The sequence below is a fragment of the Alligator mississippiensis genome, chromosome 4 (genome assembly GCF_030867095.1).
Source record: "Alligator mississippiensis isolate rAllMis1 chromosome 4, rAllMis1, whole genome shotgun sequence".
NCBI lineage: Eukaryota > Metazoa > Chordata > Crocodylia > Alligatoridae > Alligator > Alligator mississippiensis.
In genome coordinates this window covers 159,000,508-159,015,794 of record NC_081827.1, presented here as the reverse complement: position 1 = coordinate 159,015,794, position 15,287 = coordinate 159,000,508, and the positions used below count along the sequence as shown (strand labels likewise).

Here is a 15,287-nt window from a genome sequence, read left to right as displayed (position 1 = left end):
CATGTTTAGTTTACATGGCAGTATCCAACTGGTATCACCAAGCAAATCAACAGCTCTGACTGTGCCTTCTCTTGCTTTTTCTTTTACTTGACTTCAATTGTTCTTTTTTTTTTCCAGATTATTTGCATCTTTTTGTACCTTTTTTTTCTATTCACCAACACCACATTCAGTTCTTTAACAATATCACTCCCCTACTTATTTTTACAATCAACAGCCTCCTGTCAGGAAGAAAAAGAAGTCAAACTCCTTTGGATTTCTGCCTTTCCAGTTGCTTATTCACCTACCCTGCTGCTTAGTCTCATACCTCTACCAGCCTCCCCTATACAATACTGCTCATCACGTATGCCAGAGCTGCCAACTGGAACTCTATGGGAGGATAAGTTGTGACCTCTAGGCTTCCCAGCTTCCCTCCCAGCTGCAGTTCCCCTCATCCTCCCAACCTCTGGCTGCAACTACACCCAGAGTCTTGGGGCTCCCTCTCCCAGATTCTGATTTCTGCCCCAGCCACTCAGAAGCTGGACAGCCCTGACACAGGCCACAGGCTGCAGAATGGAGCATGTCCATATCACATGCAGAACTGAACACCAAGAAGGAAGACGCAGCAAAAGAACATCATGAGATGGCTACATAAAGGAAAGGAGTGTGGCAAAACAAAAGCCTACTATTATAATAGGAGTCAGACACTTTCAGGTATCTACTTCTCAAATAGATGTGCCTCATTAAATTAATTACTGAATTCCACCTATGTATCTGGAGTCTCACCTTAGGGGTGAGAAATACAAACAAGGAAACCTTAGTCAGGTCATTCCTAGAAGGCAAGAGGAAAAAAGTTACTAACATTAACTACTGCTTTCAGAAAATAGCTGACCCCCTTAATTTTTTTTTTTTTTTTTTTTTTAAAGGGCAAGCGACTAGCAAGCCCAAAGGACAAATTATATCCTCTTAAGTTTCATTTTTCAACTGCATATGCCAAAAGAATAAAAAACATTTTTTCTTCATGGGAAAACTATTCCAAAAACTAGACTAAAAACACTGGCAAAACTTGTTACTCTTGAATGCCAAGTTAATACCCAAACTGACGAGCCAGGAAATCTATATTTAACAAATAACAGGACAAGGGCAGGACAAGCTGGAGGTAAAATACCTCACATGGTATACTGTGATTAAATACAACACTGTAAAGTGTTGGGAATGATGAAAACTAACAGTAACATGTGTAAACTAAACCTCCCTCCCCCACTCCATAACAGAGAGGAAAAAGGAGGTTATAATGTGGAGACTTATCCAGGTTGAATTATAATGCCCAAAAGACATCCATCAATAACTGTCTTGTACTTTTACAATGGAAACAGCTCTTGATACTATATTGCTTATTTTATTTGTGGTGGATTTTAGTCTATATAAAATTTATGTAAATAAGGTTTCTTTACTTAAGTTATGCTAAATACACCTATTTTTTGCTATTTATGTTGCGGTTATTCTTTTGTATCTCGGGTTGAGCAATGAAGACAAACATTTTTACTTCCATTGTTGTATACCACAAAAGTAGAACCATTTATTATTAAATGAAACATTATCATTGTCCCCTTTAACTTAAAACAAAACAACATAAAAGCCTTCACCCAAGGTACGAGGGCTCAGGAATCTCATTCAGGGTAGCCATATCTGAATACTATTCTTACCTGCAGTTAAAAGAAAACCCCAGACTATGCCAGAAGGTAATGTCAAAGACTTCTCAAAAGCAACACTGAGTGGATCCTCTCTCTCTTTTCAGTCTCGCTATAGACCACTTTTCCCTAATGTACTCAAGTGCATAAATCAATCCTTGACAGATCAACTCGATTACAGAAAGACAGCATGGAGGAATAAGAAACAAAAAGCTCCCCGGGAGTTCCCCCGATTTGGCTGAAACCAGCAAACCTTGGAATGTAGCTACAAAGGATGCTAGTATACCAGATCACTTTAACAAACAAATAAAAATTACAAAAAAAGGTACTCACAATTCACCTAGGGAATTGAACATGACAGTACATCTGCCACTATCCACAAATAAAATACGATAAAGATATGCAAGGCTTTTCATGTGGCACAGTGCAGTTTCACAATTTCTTAAAAGGGAACAGAATCTAAGAAGTTCTATGCATCAAATTTTGTTCAGACTTCTGAAAGCTGTAAACCTGGCCTGCCGATTCAAACAGTGGGCCTCAGCCAGACAGAACAGCAGCACATCTTTAGAGTTTAAAATAATTTTTGAACAGGCAACTCCTTACCAGGTTATGCCTAACCATTCATGCTTAACAAAATTTTTGGATAGTGTAAATGAAATAATGCATCACTTAGAAAAAAATACCACAAAGTGGCACAAGGAGAGCCATAAACATGATCTTCCCAAAGGTCATTTTCACAGCAATGTTGTTATCATTTATAAGGCAATTCTCACATTTGAGATCACAGCCAGTAGGATGAGTTTAGCAGTACTGAAACAGGCATTTTGTACAAGCCAAAATAAGGGTTTTCCAGTACCTTTGCTTCAAACCAGCCTTTTATAAAAGGTGAAAAGAGTTGTGTGATTTTAAATTATTACTTGAAGAATACAAGCCTGGGATGATTTGTGGAGAAGGAGGGGGGAGACTAAGACTTAACATTTTGCTTTTCTGAGAATACCTTCTAGGATTTTCACATTTTCAACATAAGCCAAGTTCAAGGTTTCTAGCTCTAATTCAGCCTTAATGGCTCAGAACATTAAGAAATAGGAGTGCGTGTGTGTGTGTGTGGGGGGGGGGGGAAAACAGGAGATCCACGCACGAATAGCATGCATAATTTTTTACATGAAGAATATAAAAAGGGAAAATAAAAGAGCAGCCCATTATTCCAGACAAGGAACATATATGCAAGCATTTACAGACCAAGAAATCACTTAAAAACTAAAGAACAGGTAACTAGAGTTAGAAACAGATGTTGCCAAATGAAGTAGCAACCCACCTGATTCGGCAAAACGCACAATGCCTGTTTCATCCATTGATGCTGTGGGATATTAAGTAACATTTGGCCAGTGGTTGAGGGTCCCAGTCCTGCATGTCCTGGGAATTCCAGCACAGGATTGGGTCACTCAAGCCCCCAGAGCACCTGTCTGGCTTTCCCCTTTTACAGAGATGTACCCCAGGAAATCTCAGGGTACATCCTTAAGTAGGGAAACCCCATCTTTCCCTGCTTAGAGATGTGTCCCAGGATTCCTCAGAGAACATGTCTGTAAGAAAGCAAGCCAGGCAGGTGCTCTTGGGGCTTGAGGGGCCCAGTCCTGATCAGGAATTCCCTGAGTGCACAGGATCCTGCCCCTCAGGCCTCCAGAGCACCTGCTGGGGGCAGCCGGAGAGTACAGGCAGCTCCAGGCTGCCCATACTCTCCAACACAAAGGAAACAGACATCCACCACTAAGGAGTGGTACAAATTATTACCACTTATCACAGCCATAAATGTTGGGCATTTGTGCCACAAGGGGCATGAACATTTCTTTGTTTGACTTTATGCAACAAAAAATAGGCAATAAAAGGCAACATCTGTTTCCACCCTAGGACATAAAAGCTTTACAAAACCAGAAAGATTTTTCTGTCTGCTTTGGGTACACCTTGAAGCTGGCAATGAAAGCTGTCCTCCTTCAGATAATTAGTAGGGGTGCACCAACAGAGATTTTGGGGGCTGATACCGGTAGCTGATATTTAAGGAGGCATATCAACCAATACCGATCGAATTTCCAATACAGATGCCTTCAGCTAGTAAGTGTGTTGTGGTGGAAGGGCAGGGGAGAACCCACAGTGAGGGAGGGGGCAGGGATAGGTACTGCCCAGGCGGGGCAGGGGATGCACAAAGGATCTGCAGCTCCTGGGGGGGGGGGGGGGGGGGGATTCAGGCAGCTCCCACCATTGCTTGCACACCAGGGAGGGGAGCAGGAGGAGGATCTGCACAGAGCGGGCAGCAGCCACACTGGGCTCAGAGTGGGCATCAGAAGCACTGGTAGGATGCTGCAGCCACCCAAATTTCACTGCAGCTCCACTCCACTCCCAGCATTGCCACCGCTAGCCACTGGGGGCAGCCCAGCTCCATGTCCCACCTCCACTCGTGCTAGGAAGAGCCAGGCTGCACTGGGCAGGTGCGTGACAGAAGTGGTGCTGGGAGTCGAGCTGCGGCAAGATTTGGGGTGGATGCAACATCCTCCCAGCGCCATTGGTGCCCGCTCCAAGCCCCGCTTCTGCTGAGAAAAGCCCTGGCTGTAGCCCTCCCCACACATATCAGCGGCACACGCACAAGCACCCCCCCCCCCCAAGCAGCAGCAGGAGCCCCTCCCCCCCAATGAGCCACAGCTCTATCCCATGCCTGCCCACCAGGCAGTGCCAGCCCCTGCCCCCTCCCTCACCATGGGAGGGGGGAAAAAAAATAAAAAAAAAAAATCAACAACCCCATGCTCCTTCCACAACAACGGACTTACCAGCTGGAAGCAGCTCTCCCTGCTGCCGGGCTGTGCTCCTCACTGCCCAAGTGCTGCACTGTAGCTGCATGCAGCATGGGCATTTGTTGGCCCTATCTGGTCGATATCTGATACAGTAAATTTTCTTTATATCGGTACCTATCCGATATTGGACTGATGCATCAATGCACCTCTAATAAGGGATACATTTTAATTGCAATCCCAGGAAGATATAGCAATGAGAACTGCTATTAGTGCTTTAGATACAGTTCTCTGGGTAACATTACTGCTCAGGGAACTTGATCCTGAGGAAGAAGTGGAATTCTAAAGCCTTTAGTCACTCCAAGTAGACTGGTGCACTGCACCTATCTACTACCCAAAAGGATCTTTGATGTATCATATGTCCACAGATTCCTCTTTTAAGATGGAAATTCAAGCTGGAAGAATAGGACTGGTAAGTAAACAAGCTCATTTAAAGAGGAATTCCATCACCACTTGGAGAGAAACACCCACCAACTGTGAAACACAAGATAGTATGTTCCAAAGAGAACATGCTGGAAGAAGAGTCAAGATTTAGTTCTACTTTGCTACTGAACTGCTGTGACACGTCACTTTTCTCTACGTCAGTTTCCTCAAACAGACTATGGAAAACTGATAACGTGTGCCAGAGGATCATGGTTCTAAATGGAATAGAAAATAGCCCTAATCTGTGTAAAATGTGTTGAGATAAATTAGTCATTAGAAACTGAAATCTGCTTTCTACAAACAGAAACAACTGCCACTAAAACAAACTATAACCTTCCTATTAAGAAAGTGCAATCCAAAAAAATAAGCAAGTTCATAAATTAAATAGTACTTTCCAACCAAAAAAAGGAGCTTTCCTTTTGTAGAAATCACATTAGACAAAACAGGGATTTCTAATTGGGAAAACAGGAGGTCTTTCAAGTCAAATACCATATAATTTTTGCTCATGAGCTAATCAAATAACTAAATGAAACCTAATGAAGTTAACTCAAAGCTGAACACAAAACAACTTGCATCTTTCTGCAAGGCATGTAAAACCAGATTTGAAAGCATGCCTGCTACAGGACAAACTACATTTAAAAGTACAAGACCTTTTGGCAGATAATTTCTAAAAATATTAGGGTGGCTTAGATACCATAACTAGAAAGTTTCACCATGCCAGGAGCCACAAGGGCAGAACGCAACATTTCAACATTGTCTTTTGGAAGGGGCCTTTGTTCCAAGTGATCACCCAGAGCAACTGTCAACCCAACGGGATAAGGTTTTACCATCTATAATTAAGGACCTACTTAAAATTGAGGCTAGACAAACAGTTTCTCACAGGCTGCTCATGGTGCAGAGCCAATTCTGCCGGTATTCTGTGGTGGCCCCACCCCTTGGCACTGGATTGGCAGAGAGATCCCGGGGTGGAAGGAGGGATAAGGGGTTGGTCACTAGGCCTGTGTGAAGTGGCAAGTATTCACTTCGTTTTTGGCCCGTTCAGAGGACAGCAATTTGATTCAGAGATTTGAATCACTGTCCCAATCTGATTCAGCTAAATCGGATCCGAAAGATTTGGCGCCACTTCGGAGATTCGGCCACAGACTAAATAGGCAACTGACACGGCTGCCTCCAGCTAGTAAATTTGTTGGGGCATGGCAGCACTCAGAGCAGGGGCTCTGCCCTACTGCCACTTGCCCAGCCATGGCACAGCTCGCTCCAGGCGGAAGGGTGCAAGCAGCAGCAGGGCATAGCCCCCACACCCACATCCAGTGCCTTTCTGCACCAGCTGGCAAGCAGTAGCACAGCAGAGCCCCCACTCCCAGTGCTGATGCAGGCATGGCTGTACTGGGAGCGGGGGTTATGCCCTGCTGCCGCTTGTCCCCAAACACCCCCATCCCCGCCCTCCCCCCGGCTGGGCAGCTTGTCCCAATCCCTCCCTCCCCCCCCCAACCGACTTACCAGTTAGTCTATGGCCGAATCAATTTGGATGCTTTGAATCAAGTCGGAGCTTTTAATTGGTCTCCAGGTTCAATCTGGAGATTTGGTCCCTGAATAGGGCCAAATCTCCTCTGAATCGAACTGACTACTGAAGCTTTGCACAGCCCTAGTGGCCATCATCTTGACTCTTGGCTGCCCTTTGTGCCACACTGCTCCTCAGTGCAGACTGGCGGAGAGGCCCTGGCAGGGAGAGGAGGTGTGAGGAGCAGACATCATCTTGTCTGCTGCTCTTCATGCTGCTCCGCCAACTAGCGCCTTCCCCTCCCAGCAGCAAGAACCACTAGCTCCCCCTAGGGAATCAGTATTTTAAGGGGGATTTTTTTGGTTGTTGTTTTCAGACAATTCTGGATTTTGCAGTTTCTGGAAAACCACAAACTAAGTAGCTCCCTATCTATAACCATGTACAAAACCATATTTGCCCATCTCGGTCAGTACAGAGTTTACCAGAGGTAGGTAAGTTTTGCTGTATTAGCATGATCTTCAAGAAAAAAAGTTTTAACTGATAGTCCTCTTGCCAAAATTAATGCATCATGAATCAGCTCTTTCCCTAGTAGAAACATGGCAGTTAGGAATGCCTCCTAAGTCTCACCTACACCTGCAGATCTTCCCAACATAGAAAGTGCGACTCCAGAGCTCTCTACTTGTTTATGTAGCTTGTTATTAATCCAAATCAAAGCCATCTTCTGGATCAGGGGTGGGCAAAATGCAGCCCGGGGGCTGGATGTGGGCCCGCCAAGCCATTCTATCCAGCCTGGGGGGGCCCCTAAAAAAATTTAGAAAATTAATATTTATCTGCCCCTGGCTGCCTATTATGCGGCCCTTGATGGCTTGCCAAAACTCAGTAAGCGGCCCTCTGCCAAAAATAACTGCCCAACCCTGTTCTAGATTCACATATTTCTAGAGGTTCCTTCAGATAAAAAAGAGAACATCATTTCAATACTATTAAAGTTTTTATTGTTCTTGGACAAATTTATGCGGCAAACATGAAGTCTTTCTACCTGGTGCTTTTTCCCTACAAGAAGTAGGTGAAGCTGGACTGGTCACTAGCTTGAAAGGGGAATGTTTGCAAGTCCCATTTGGACATTTTTCTAGAGCGCCATCAATCAGAAATGCCCCAAAACCAGCCACCCTCTTGACAAAATGTAAGAGCCATAGGGACTTACACTTCTATTTGAATTTCATGTGCAGCCATGTTATGGGAACTGTGAACCTATGGACCTTTGCACCTCTCAGGTTTCCCTAATCTGAATGAAGTGATCTACAGAGAGAGAGAGAAAGACACAGCTCACACAAATCATATCAAGCACCATAAACACTCCAATTGTCTACAGGGAATAAACAACTTTGGACTTCAGGTTATCATGAACCCTTGCAGTTCCAAAAGGCTGGCTGTGACATGATCTGATCTTCGGGCATACTCCACAGTAGTATCTTTGACCTGCCCATTAACCAAGCAAAGAAACATGCACATTCCCAGAACATACAGGTAGGTTATGACTACAGTCAAGTATGTTATGAAAGTGCAATGACTTATCAGCAGCCCAAGAAGCTGGCATGGCTGCTTCCTTGATTACTAGACTTCAGCTAGATGCAGAGCACAGAAAGCGACTGCGTTAAGACTTTCCTCTAAGAAAGTATTTTAAGGCAATTCATCTTATAATTTTAAATTGATGAGATACTAATTAAAGAGTGATACTAATTAAAGAAGGTCCTAGGAGAATCACATTATCAGAAAGTACCTAGAAAAAGCAACTCTTGTTTTGTATGGAGGGACAAGATCCACAGCTGCCTTTGTCAAGGAAGATTTGATTTCCTTCAATATCTTTTCTTGGTAAAGGTACCCAAGTCCAGGCTCAAGGGGGGGGGGAAATATATATATATATATATAAAATCTACAATGTAGACTTACTGGAAAATGCACAAGACCCATGACTGAGTTTACAGAAAACAGGGTAAGAATCCTCATATACTGGTCTCCATTAAGTAGATTCAGCAAACTACAAGAACCAACTATTTTCAGAGACATTTCAAAATATTTACATTTTGGTGGCTTATTTAAGAAAGAAAATCCTTTGCCATGGATTAAGTCAAGGCATAATGCCCGCAGAGAATAAAGCCTGCAGTGTGGGAGGAAAAAAATGGGACTAACCCAATTATATTACAGGAAGCAACAGATCCTAACGATACTAAGAGGAATCACATCCCAGAAGAAACAGCCTGATGGTGCTTAGAGATGCAGTCATCCATACCTATACATCCAAAAAGGCTAAAAGGACTGTGGGTACCATCACTGGACCACCACCTCCACAGTGTTACCAAACCTTATTTCCCAATGGGGCCCAAGCACACAGGAACTCAAGCTGTATCTAAACTTATCAATTGCTGTCCACAATCAAGCTTTCCTTTGTGCGTAGCACAAAAGTAAGGCTGCTATGCTACCTTCAGTTTAGGAAATAGCATGTGCAGGGTAAACACAGCATGCCAGCATAGCGCTGCCTGATACCATAACTGAGTGGTACAAAAATGCCAGAGGCTATCTGTATAGATTATGTTGACTCTTCCAGAGCTTGAAGACTTAATTCCTGAATACTTGCATGCACAAACCTTGACAGGTTTGGAGAACCTGGATGCAATGCAAGCACACATACATACTCTCCACCTTTTCCAGGAATTAGTATTTGAAGAATGCCTCGTATAGAGCACTAAAGCTTCTGAATTTCTAGAATTTTCAAAACCTCAGGAGATCGAAGAGCTTAGCTATGCGACTCACACTGGTAATAACAAGACCCAGAAATGAGAATTTCACTAATTCTCTCTTTGGATGCCAGTCTTTGCTACCTGTATTCCAAAGTCACCTGCCCCCCAAATTCTGTTTTTGCCAGACAAGGAATTAAATACAGCTATTAAATCAAAGACAGAGCTCAGTGGCACTTTGAAAAAAGTCATGATTTGATGAATTTATGAAATCAAAACTTTTCCTCCCATAAAGAATGTGACTTAATCCTGAATAGTTATAGTATTAAATGAAAGCCACAAGGTGTGGGGATGTTACAGTATCTGGATGGAAAATATGAAGTTTTCTTCTTCAATCAACAGTATCCAACTTACTTCCTGAACAGAATGTCCATATCTCCAACTGGCACAAATAGCATATTTGATGCTCAACCTGGTAAAGGAATACTTTAATTCATCTAAATTCTGCAAGAATGGTGTTCCTTTAATAAAATAAAGTTTCTACGCCGAAGTCTCAAACACAAGGTCTAATAATCTAGCTAGAACTTAATAAATCAAACTAAAATGTATTCCCTTGTTTTAGTTACAGAAATGTTAAAATAAGATCTTTCCTCTCTCTCTCCCCACACTCCCAGTTCTAAAGGTGTCTTACGTGCGCAAATTTAAACAAGAATGTCATAGCACTGAATGAGATTAATAGGAAACACTGAAGTTCACAGCTCTGAAAGTTATTGTTTCAAAACTCACTGCAGATTCTGGAAGATGACACTACATTAATTACACTTCATTCATATTTGAGGTGTTAGGGCTAAACTTTACATGCACGCATATTACACACACACGTGCACACACGGACAGAGACTGGATTCTGCAAAATCCAATTTCATGTCAGCCATGTAGATATATCAAGCTGACCTTATTTTACATATCACTGGCTTTGAATGTGTAGGGAGATCCCCACTGCCAGAGCAGTTTAACACACAGATTCACCCCAAGAACAAGCCATCAGAGAGAGATTTACATAAGATACTAGATTTGCTGTGTAGCTCCTCTAGATGTCCTAGCCAATCCTACTCCTTGATAACATAACTTAAGTAAAGACCTTTAACATTAGGAATATTTTAAGACTGAACATTCAGTTGCATAATAGACTGTGGACAATTTTTATTTTATTGTGAGGGGGTAGGGGAGGAGAAGCAGGGGCAAAGAAGACTACCTGCTTTAAAGTTTTTGAACCAATAATTGTTTTGTCAAGTTTAGAGTAGTTTAGCTAGCCTTACATTGGCAGAGGAATGGACCAAAAAAACATAGTTACACAGTTCAGTGACCCATGTTCAACCATTATAACATTTTAAAGCTGGTATAACTCTGGTCTTTCCACATCCCTACAAAGGTTAACTGGATGAAGCAATGCCAACAAGCCAAGCTTTGCCAATTCTAATACTGCCTCTTCCTTCTACAAAATGGGATTGAACCAAATAATTTCCTTCAAAATTCATCTGCTGCACCTTTAATCACCTTTCATTTCATCCTCCCTCCCTCTATAGAACTGGGCAATGTTTCCATTTTACTTACAATGGTACATGGTGTTGATCTACGTCTGCTTTGGTCAGTTCCTCCTCCTCAATGTCGGACTCCCCTCCTGAGCTGCTGTCAGTAACATCTGAATCAAATGCTTGCTCACTGGATCTCAAATAGGACATCCCACTTGCTGTAAATCTCTCCAGTTCTTCTGTGATAGAGTCACTCTTTAGGAAGCTGCTTAGTCCTTCCGAAGTAGTCGTCTCACTTGCAGCTTTCCTCAAGGCTGCTTCTGCCTTGCGGGTCAGCATTAGCTGGCTACGATGCCTCAAGGAGTCCAAATTTGGCAGTTTGCTCAGGGTCTTCTCCAAGAAGCCACCCAGCTGTTGCTGGATGTGTCTCTCTACTTGTTTGGCCTGCACCACCTGCAGGCGTTTCTGCAGCCTGCGGGCACGGTTTTCAATATCTGCCTGCCGCCGTAGCAGTGCCCTGGTCCTCATATCAGAGTCCAGGGTACTGAATTGAGCAGCTGACAGAGGAGGTTTCTGTTCCTCTGATTTGCTGCTGACAAAATCAGATGGAGCATCCTCACCAGACACCAACCTGGCTTCGCCACTGCCTCCTTCAAGCACCCGCTGCTGTTCTGTGGAATTAAGGGAAGATTTGTTTGCAGTGCTGTTATTGCTAAATGGAGTTGTGTGCTCTGCATCAAGGCTTCTGTGTGGAAGAGTGCAATTGGTCAAACCCACCTTTAAGTCCCCTGATTCAGATCCCCCAGAGGTGTTAGAGTCAACACCTTGGAGGGTGGCAGAGAGGGGAGCACGCTTCCCACCATTAAGTGAACTGGAGTTTTCATGGTCTGAATTGGTACTTTTTGCCAATTTCTTGGCTAAGCCATTAACAGGTGCTTGCGGCAGAGGAGGCTGACCACTAGTACTCATTGTTTTTAGATTTTCTAAAGAAAACTCTAACAGATCACTTGTTTTCAAGAAGGACTGAGATAAGAGAGGGTGAGATTTAAGGACTGTCTGCTTGTTGAAGACTCCTTGCAGCTTCAAAGGCTCTTTTGAAGAAACAGATGTTACATCCGAACAGAGATAAGAGGCCACTAGAGGCTGCAGCTTGCCCAGCTCTTCCTTGGTAGGATTGTTTCGGAAATCTAAGCTGGAATCCTCTGCTGCAATAGCTTTCCGTTTGGTGCCGTTGGCAGTAAGGAGGATGTTATTGGCGTTGCCGTTGTTCTCGGCACTGCCAGGAGACAAGGTGGAGGACGGGGGAGCCAGCTTGAACCGGATATGGTGAGCTTCAGCTGCTGCGTCAGTGAGAGCGGGCGCCATCGCAGCCATTCAGCACAGAGAGACGGGAAGTCCAGCCTCTCCCGGTGCCGAGGCCAGCTCCACTGCCTCTTACTGCCTCGCCAGAGGACAGCCTAGGAAAAGAAGAGTCATGGAATCAGTTAAACAGCCAAGTGCCAATAAGACATCTGCGACACAAACAAGGCGTTCTGCCTAGAACTATAGCCTGTTATATTGCAGTGACAGAAGCAAGCCCGGCCTAATAGACCGGCACAGGAACCTGGGGTTTCCTTGCAGGTTTTAAATGTACATTTGAAAATACTGTGCCCAAGTTTCCACATGCATGAATTCTGGTATTACCCCAGTTTCAAAAGGGGAGCAGCAAGGCCATACTTCTGATAACCACGAACTTTCAACTCAAGGTTTTCTTCACCACTCTGTATTGACCTAACGAGCACCCAATGAAGTCATCAGGTGATTTACCACTGACTTCAATAGCAGGACAGTACACCCAACACTAAACATTTCTGAAGACCTCCTTATCAGTATTAAACAGATCCTACATTTTGATTAGCATCCTTACATTATGAAGACCTCCTGGGTTCTAGACACTACATACACAAAAGTTAGTGTTTATGTAGAGTTTAAAAGGTTTGCTGGCAATCTCCAGGTGGAGACAGAACTTATGCCAAGAAAGGGTTTTCTGGTTTTGTTTCATTTTTCCGGCCATTTCAGTTTAAACCAATTCCCTAATGGAATACGCTATAACAAAAATCTCTTTTGCCAATAAAACTGTACTTATAAATGCTTTTGCCAGCAGACATGTCAGGTGTCATTTTTCCTATACTCCCGACATAGCTATTAAGCATAAGCCACGTCTAACAAAATCCTACCCCCAAAATCTTGAAGTGTAAGCACACAAATATTATTCCTATTTTACACAGAGAATGAAAGCACAGAAGTTAGGCAGACTTCTTGTGGCAACCTAGCAAACTTATGGCAGAGTTGGGAATTACCCATATCTTGCAAGTCCCAGTCCTGTATCTTAACTACCAAAACCACTCCTCTTTCAGTATGACATACTGAAAACTACTCTTTAGTACCTCCCAAAAGTGGAAGCCTCCCTTACCCATCCTATCCACAGCAGCAAAACATCCTCTCTGTCCTGACACATCAGCTTCCTGTTCTACCCAACCCAACATACAGTATCAGCAGCTCCAGTTCTCAGCCTGGAAGATTTACTATATTTGCTATATTTACACTAATCTTCTATTATGAATGAAGCTGCATTAATGATGAGTTACTGCCTAAATTCACTGACAGACAAGGGCTTGGATAGGGGCGGGGCATCTAACTCAGCTTCTTCCAAGAGGTATGAATATGACTTCCTAGTCATTAAGAAGACAATTCCAACAACTTAATGAAAACCCTGAAAGTGAAACCTTTTCAGATCTCATCCATCTGAGAAATAAACTTTTTTACAGTACTAATAATTTAGGCTGTACTAACTTCCCCCACCAAAGTACATGCAGAAGTTAACTGTTCACTTGTTTTCTCCCTTTCCCAAAACCTTGCAGTGAGTTCTTCATCTCAGAAAAACCCCAACTCATAAAAGGTATCTTTACCTGACAAACCACTACGTCAATCCTACTTCAGTTTACATGAAAAATTAGGGGTTTGATTTCAGCAGTTGCCACCAAGAGAGAATAAGGAATAATGTTAAATTTAAACAACAGATGCATATATTACTAATTCTATTCTATATTTAAAAATCTTTAAATTCTGTTAGGTTTCCTTCCAACTTAAACTGCAAAACAAAAATACTCTATTTGAAAGAAAAAAGGTGCTTTTGTCGATAATGTTTCCATTTCAAATTGGTTTTTGGTTTTTTTTTGCATCAGAAACAGACTGTAATGTTAGACAAACTGAAAGGGAACATTCTTCACTTAAATGACCTTTCAACATAAGCAGGGAGAGGGGAGGAGAGAGGAATATCACAGAAAATATTTCTACTTGTATCTTTGAAATCTTTAACATATCTCAACTATGGCAGAAGGCAAGGTTCAGATGCACCTTGTAGAACAACTGAATCGGAGATACATAAGGTTTTGTGAGCCACAGCTCACTTCATCAGATGTCCTTTCATAACACCTGAAGTGGTCTGCAACTCACCAATGCTTATGCATCCGTGATTCAGTCAAGTCTAAGCTGCACCTCTACCGTGTCTTTTGTCTGGCTCAGACTGACATGCGTAGCTACCTCTCACATCTCAAGACCCAAGCCAAGGCTCTGTAAAACTACATCCATGCTGAATAACTCGCTCTTACAGCATTTTGTTGGTACATCTCAACAGTGCTTTACAAAGATCATCAACACCTTTATTCCCATTTTAGAGATGGGGAAACAAACAGAAGTAGAATGATTTCACCTATGGTCACCCAGGACACTAACACCAGAACCAGCAATAGAGCCCAGGACTTGAGTCCCAATACAGAAAGCTCTGCCCACTAGAAATAAAAAGCTCCTCAAGTTCTTTGTCTGGAAGGCCTAAAATAGCTGTTTTCTGTACAGAATTTCTTTTCAACACGGACAAGGCCTTTTTATTTTGTAAAGCAAACTAGGCACTGCCCAAACTGAGTTGGCATACTACATTCTTAAACCCATTTCAGAAATTATTAGCTACATTCATAAGGGCTAAAATAGTTTTAATATTTTTGAATATGCAAATTACAACGTCTTTTGTTAGCGAGTTCTCCACTTGTCACACACATGGCGTATGTAGGAAAGGGACTTCAGAGACCTTAATATCATAGAAACATGGGACTGGAAGGGACCTCACAAGGTCATCTAGTCCAGTCCCCTCCTCGAGACAGGATCATCCATGCCTAAATCATCCCGGCTAAGTGTCTGTCAAAAATGCTCTTGAAAATTTCCAGGGATGGAGATTCCACAATTTATCTAGGTAGCCTGTTCCAAAGTCTGACCACCCTTATAAATCATGAAGATCATCCTATCCCCCATCCTAAATCTCCTCTGCAGGAGTTTGAGGTCATTGCTCCTAGTCCTGTCCCCTATGATCAAGACTAGGAGGGGGAAGCCCTCTCCCCATCTTCATAACTTCTCTTCAAATATTTGAAGACTTATCAAATCTGCCATTAGTGTTTTCTTCTCCAGACTAAATAATCCTCTTTCAGCCTTTCCTCCTAAACTTGCCTCCCAGGCCCTAATACAGGCAACCCCTGCTTAGCACTCTTAATTGGTTCCAGAAAAAC

General features: G+C 42.9%; 1 protein-coding gene across 6 annotated transcripts in view; it reads right to left on the bottom strand.

Annotated features, from left to right (window-relative positions):
- KANSL1 (KAT8 regulatory NSL complex subunit 1) overlaps positions 1 to 15,287 on the bottom strand; it is a 170,555-nt gene that overhangs the window by 130,624 nt on the left and 24,644 nt on the right. For all 6 annotated transcript variants that reach the window (XM_059726857.1, XM_019500938.2, XM_014609193.3 and 3 more), the window contains one exon: positions 10,775 to 12,149. In XM_059726857.1, the coding sequence (XP_059582840.1) occupies positions 10,775 to 12,066 (1,292 nt within the window). In that variant the 5' untranslated portion in view covers positions 12,067 to 12,149. The remainder of the gene's footprint in view (positions 1 to 10,774; positions 12,150 to 15,287) is intronic.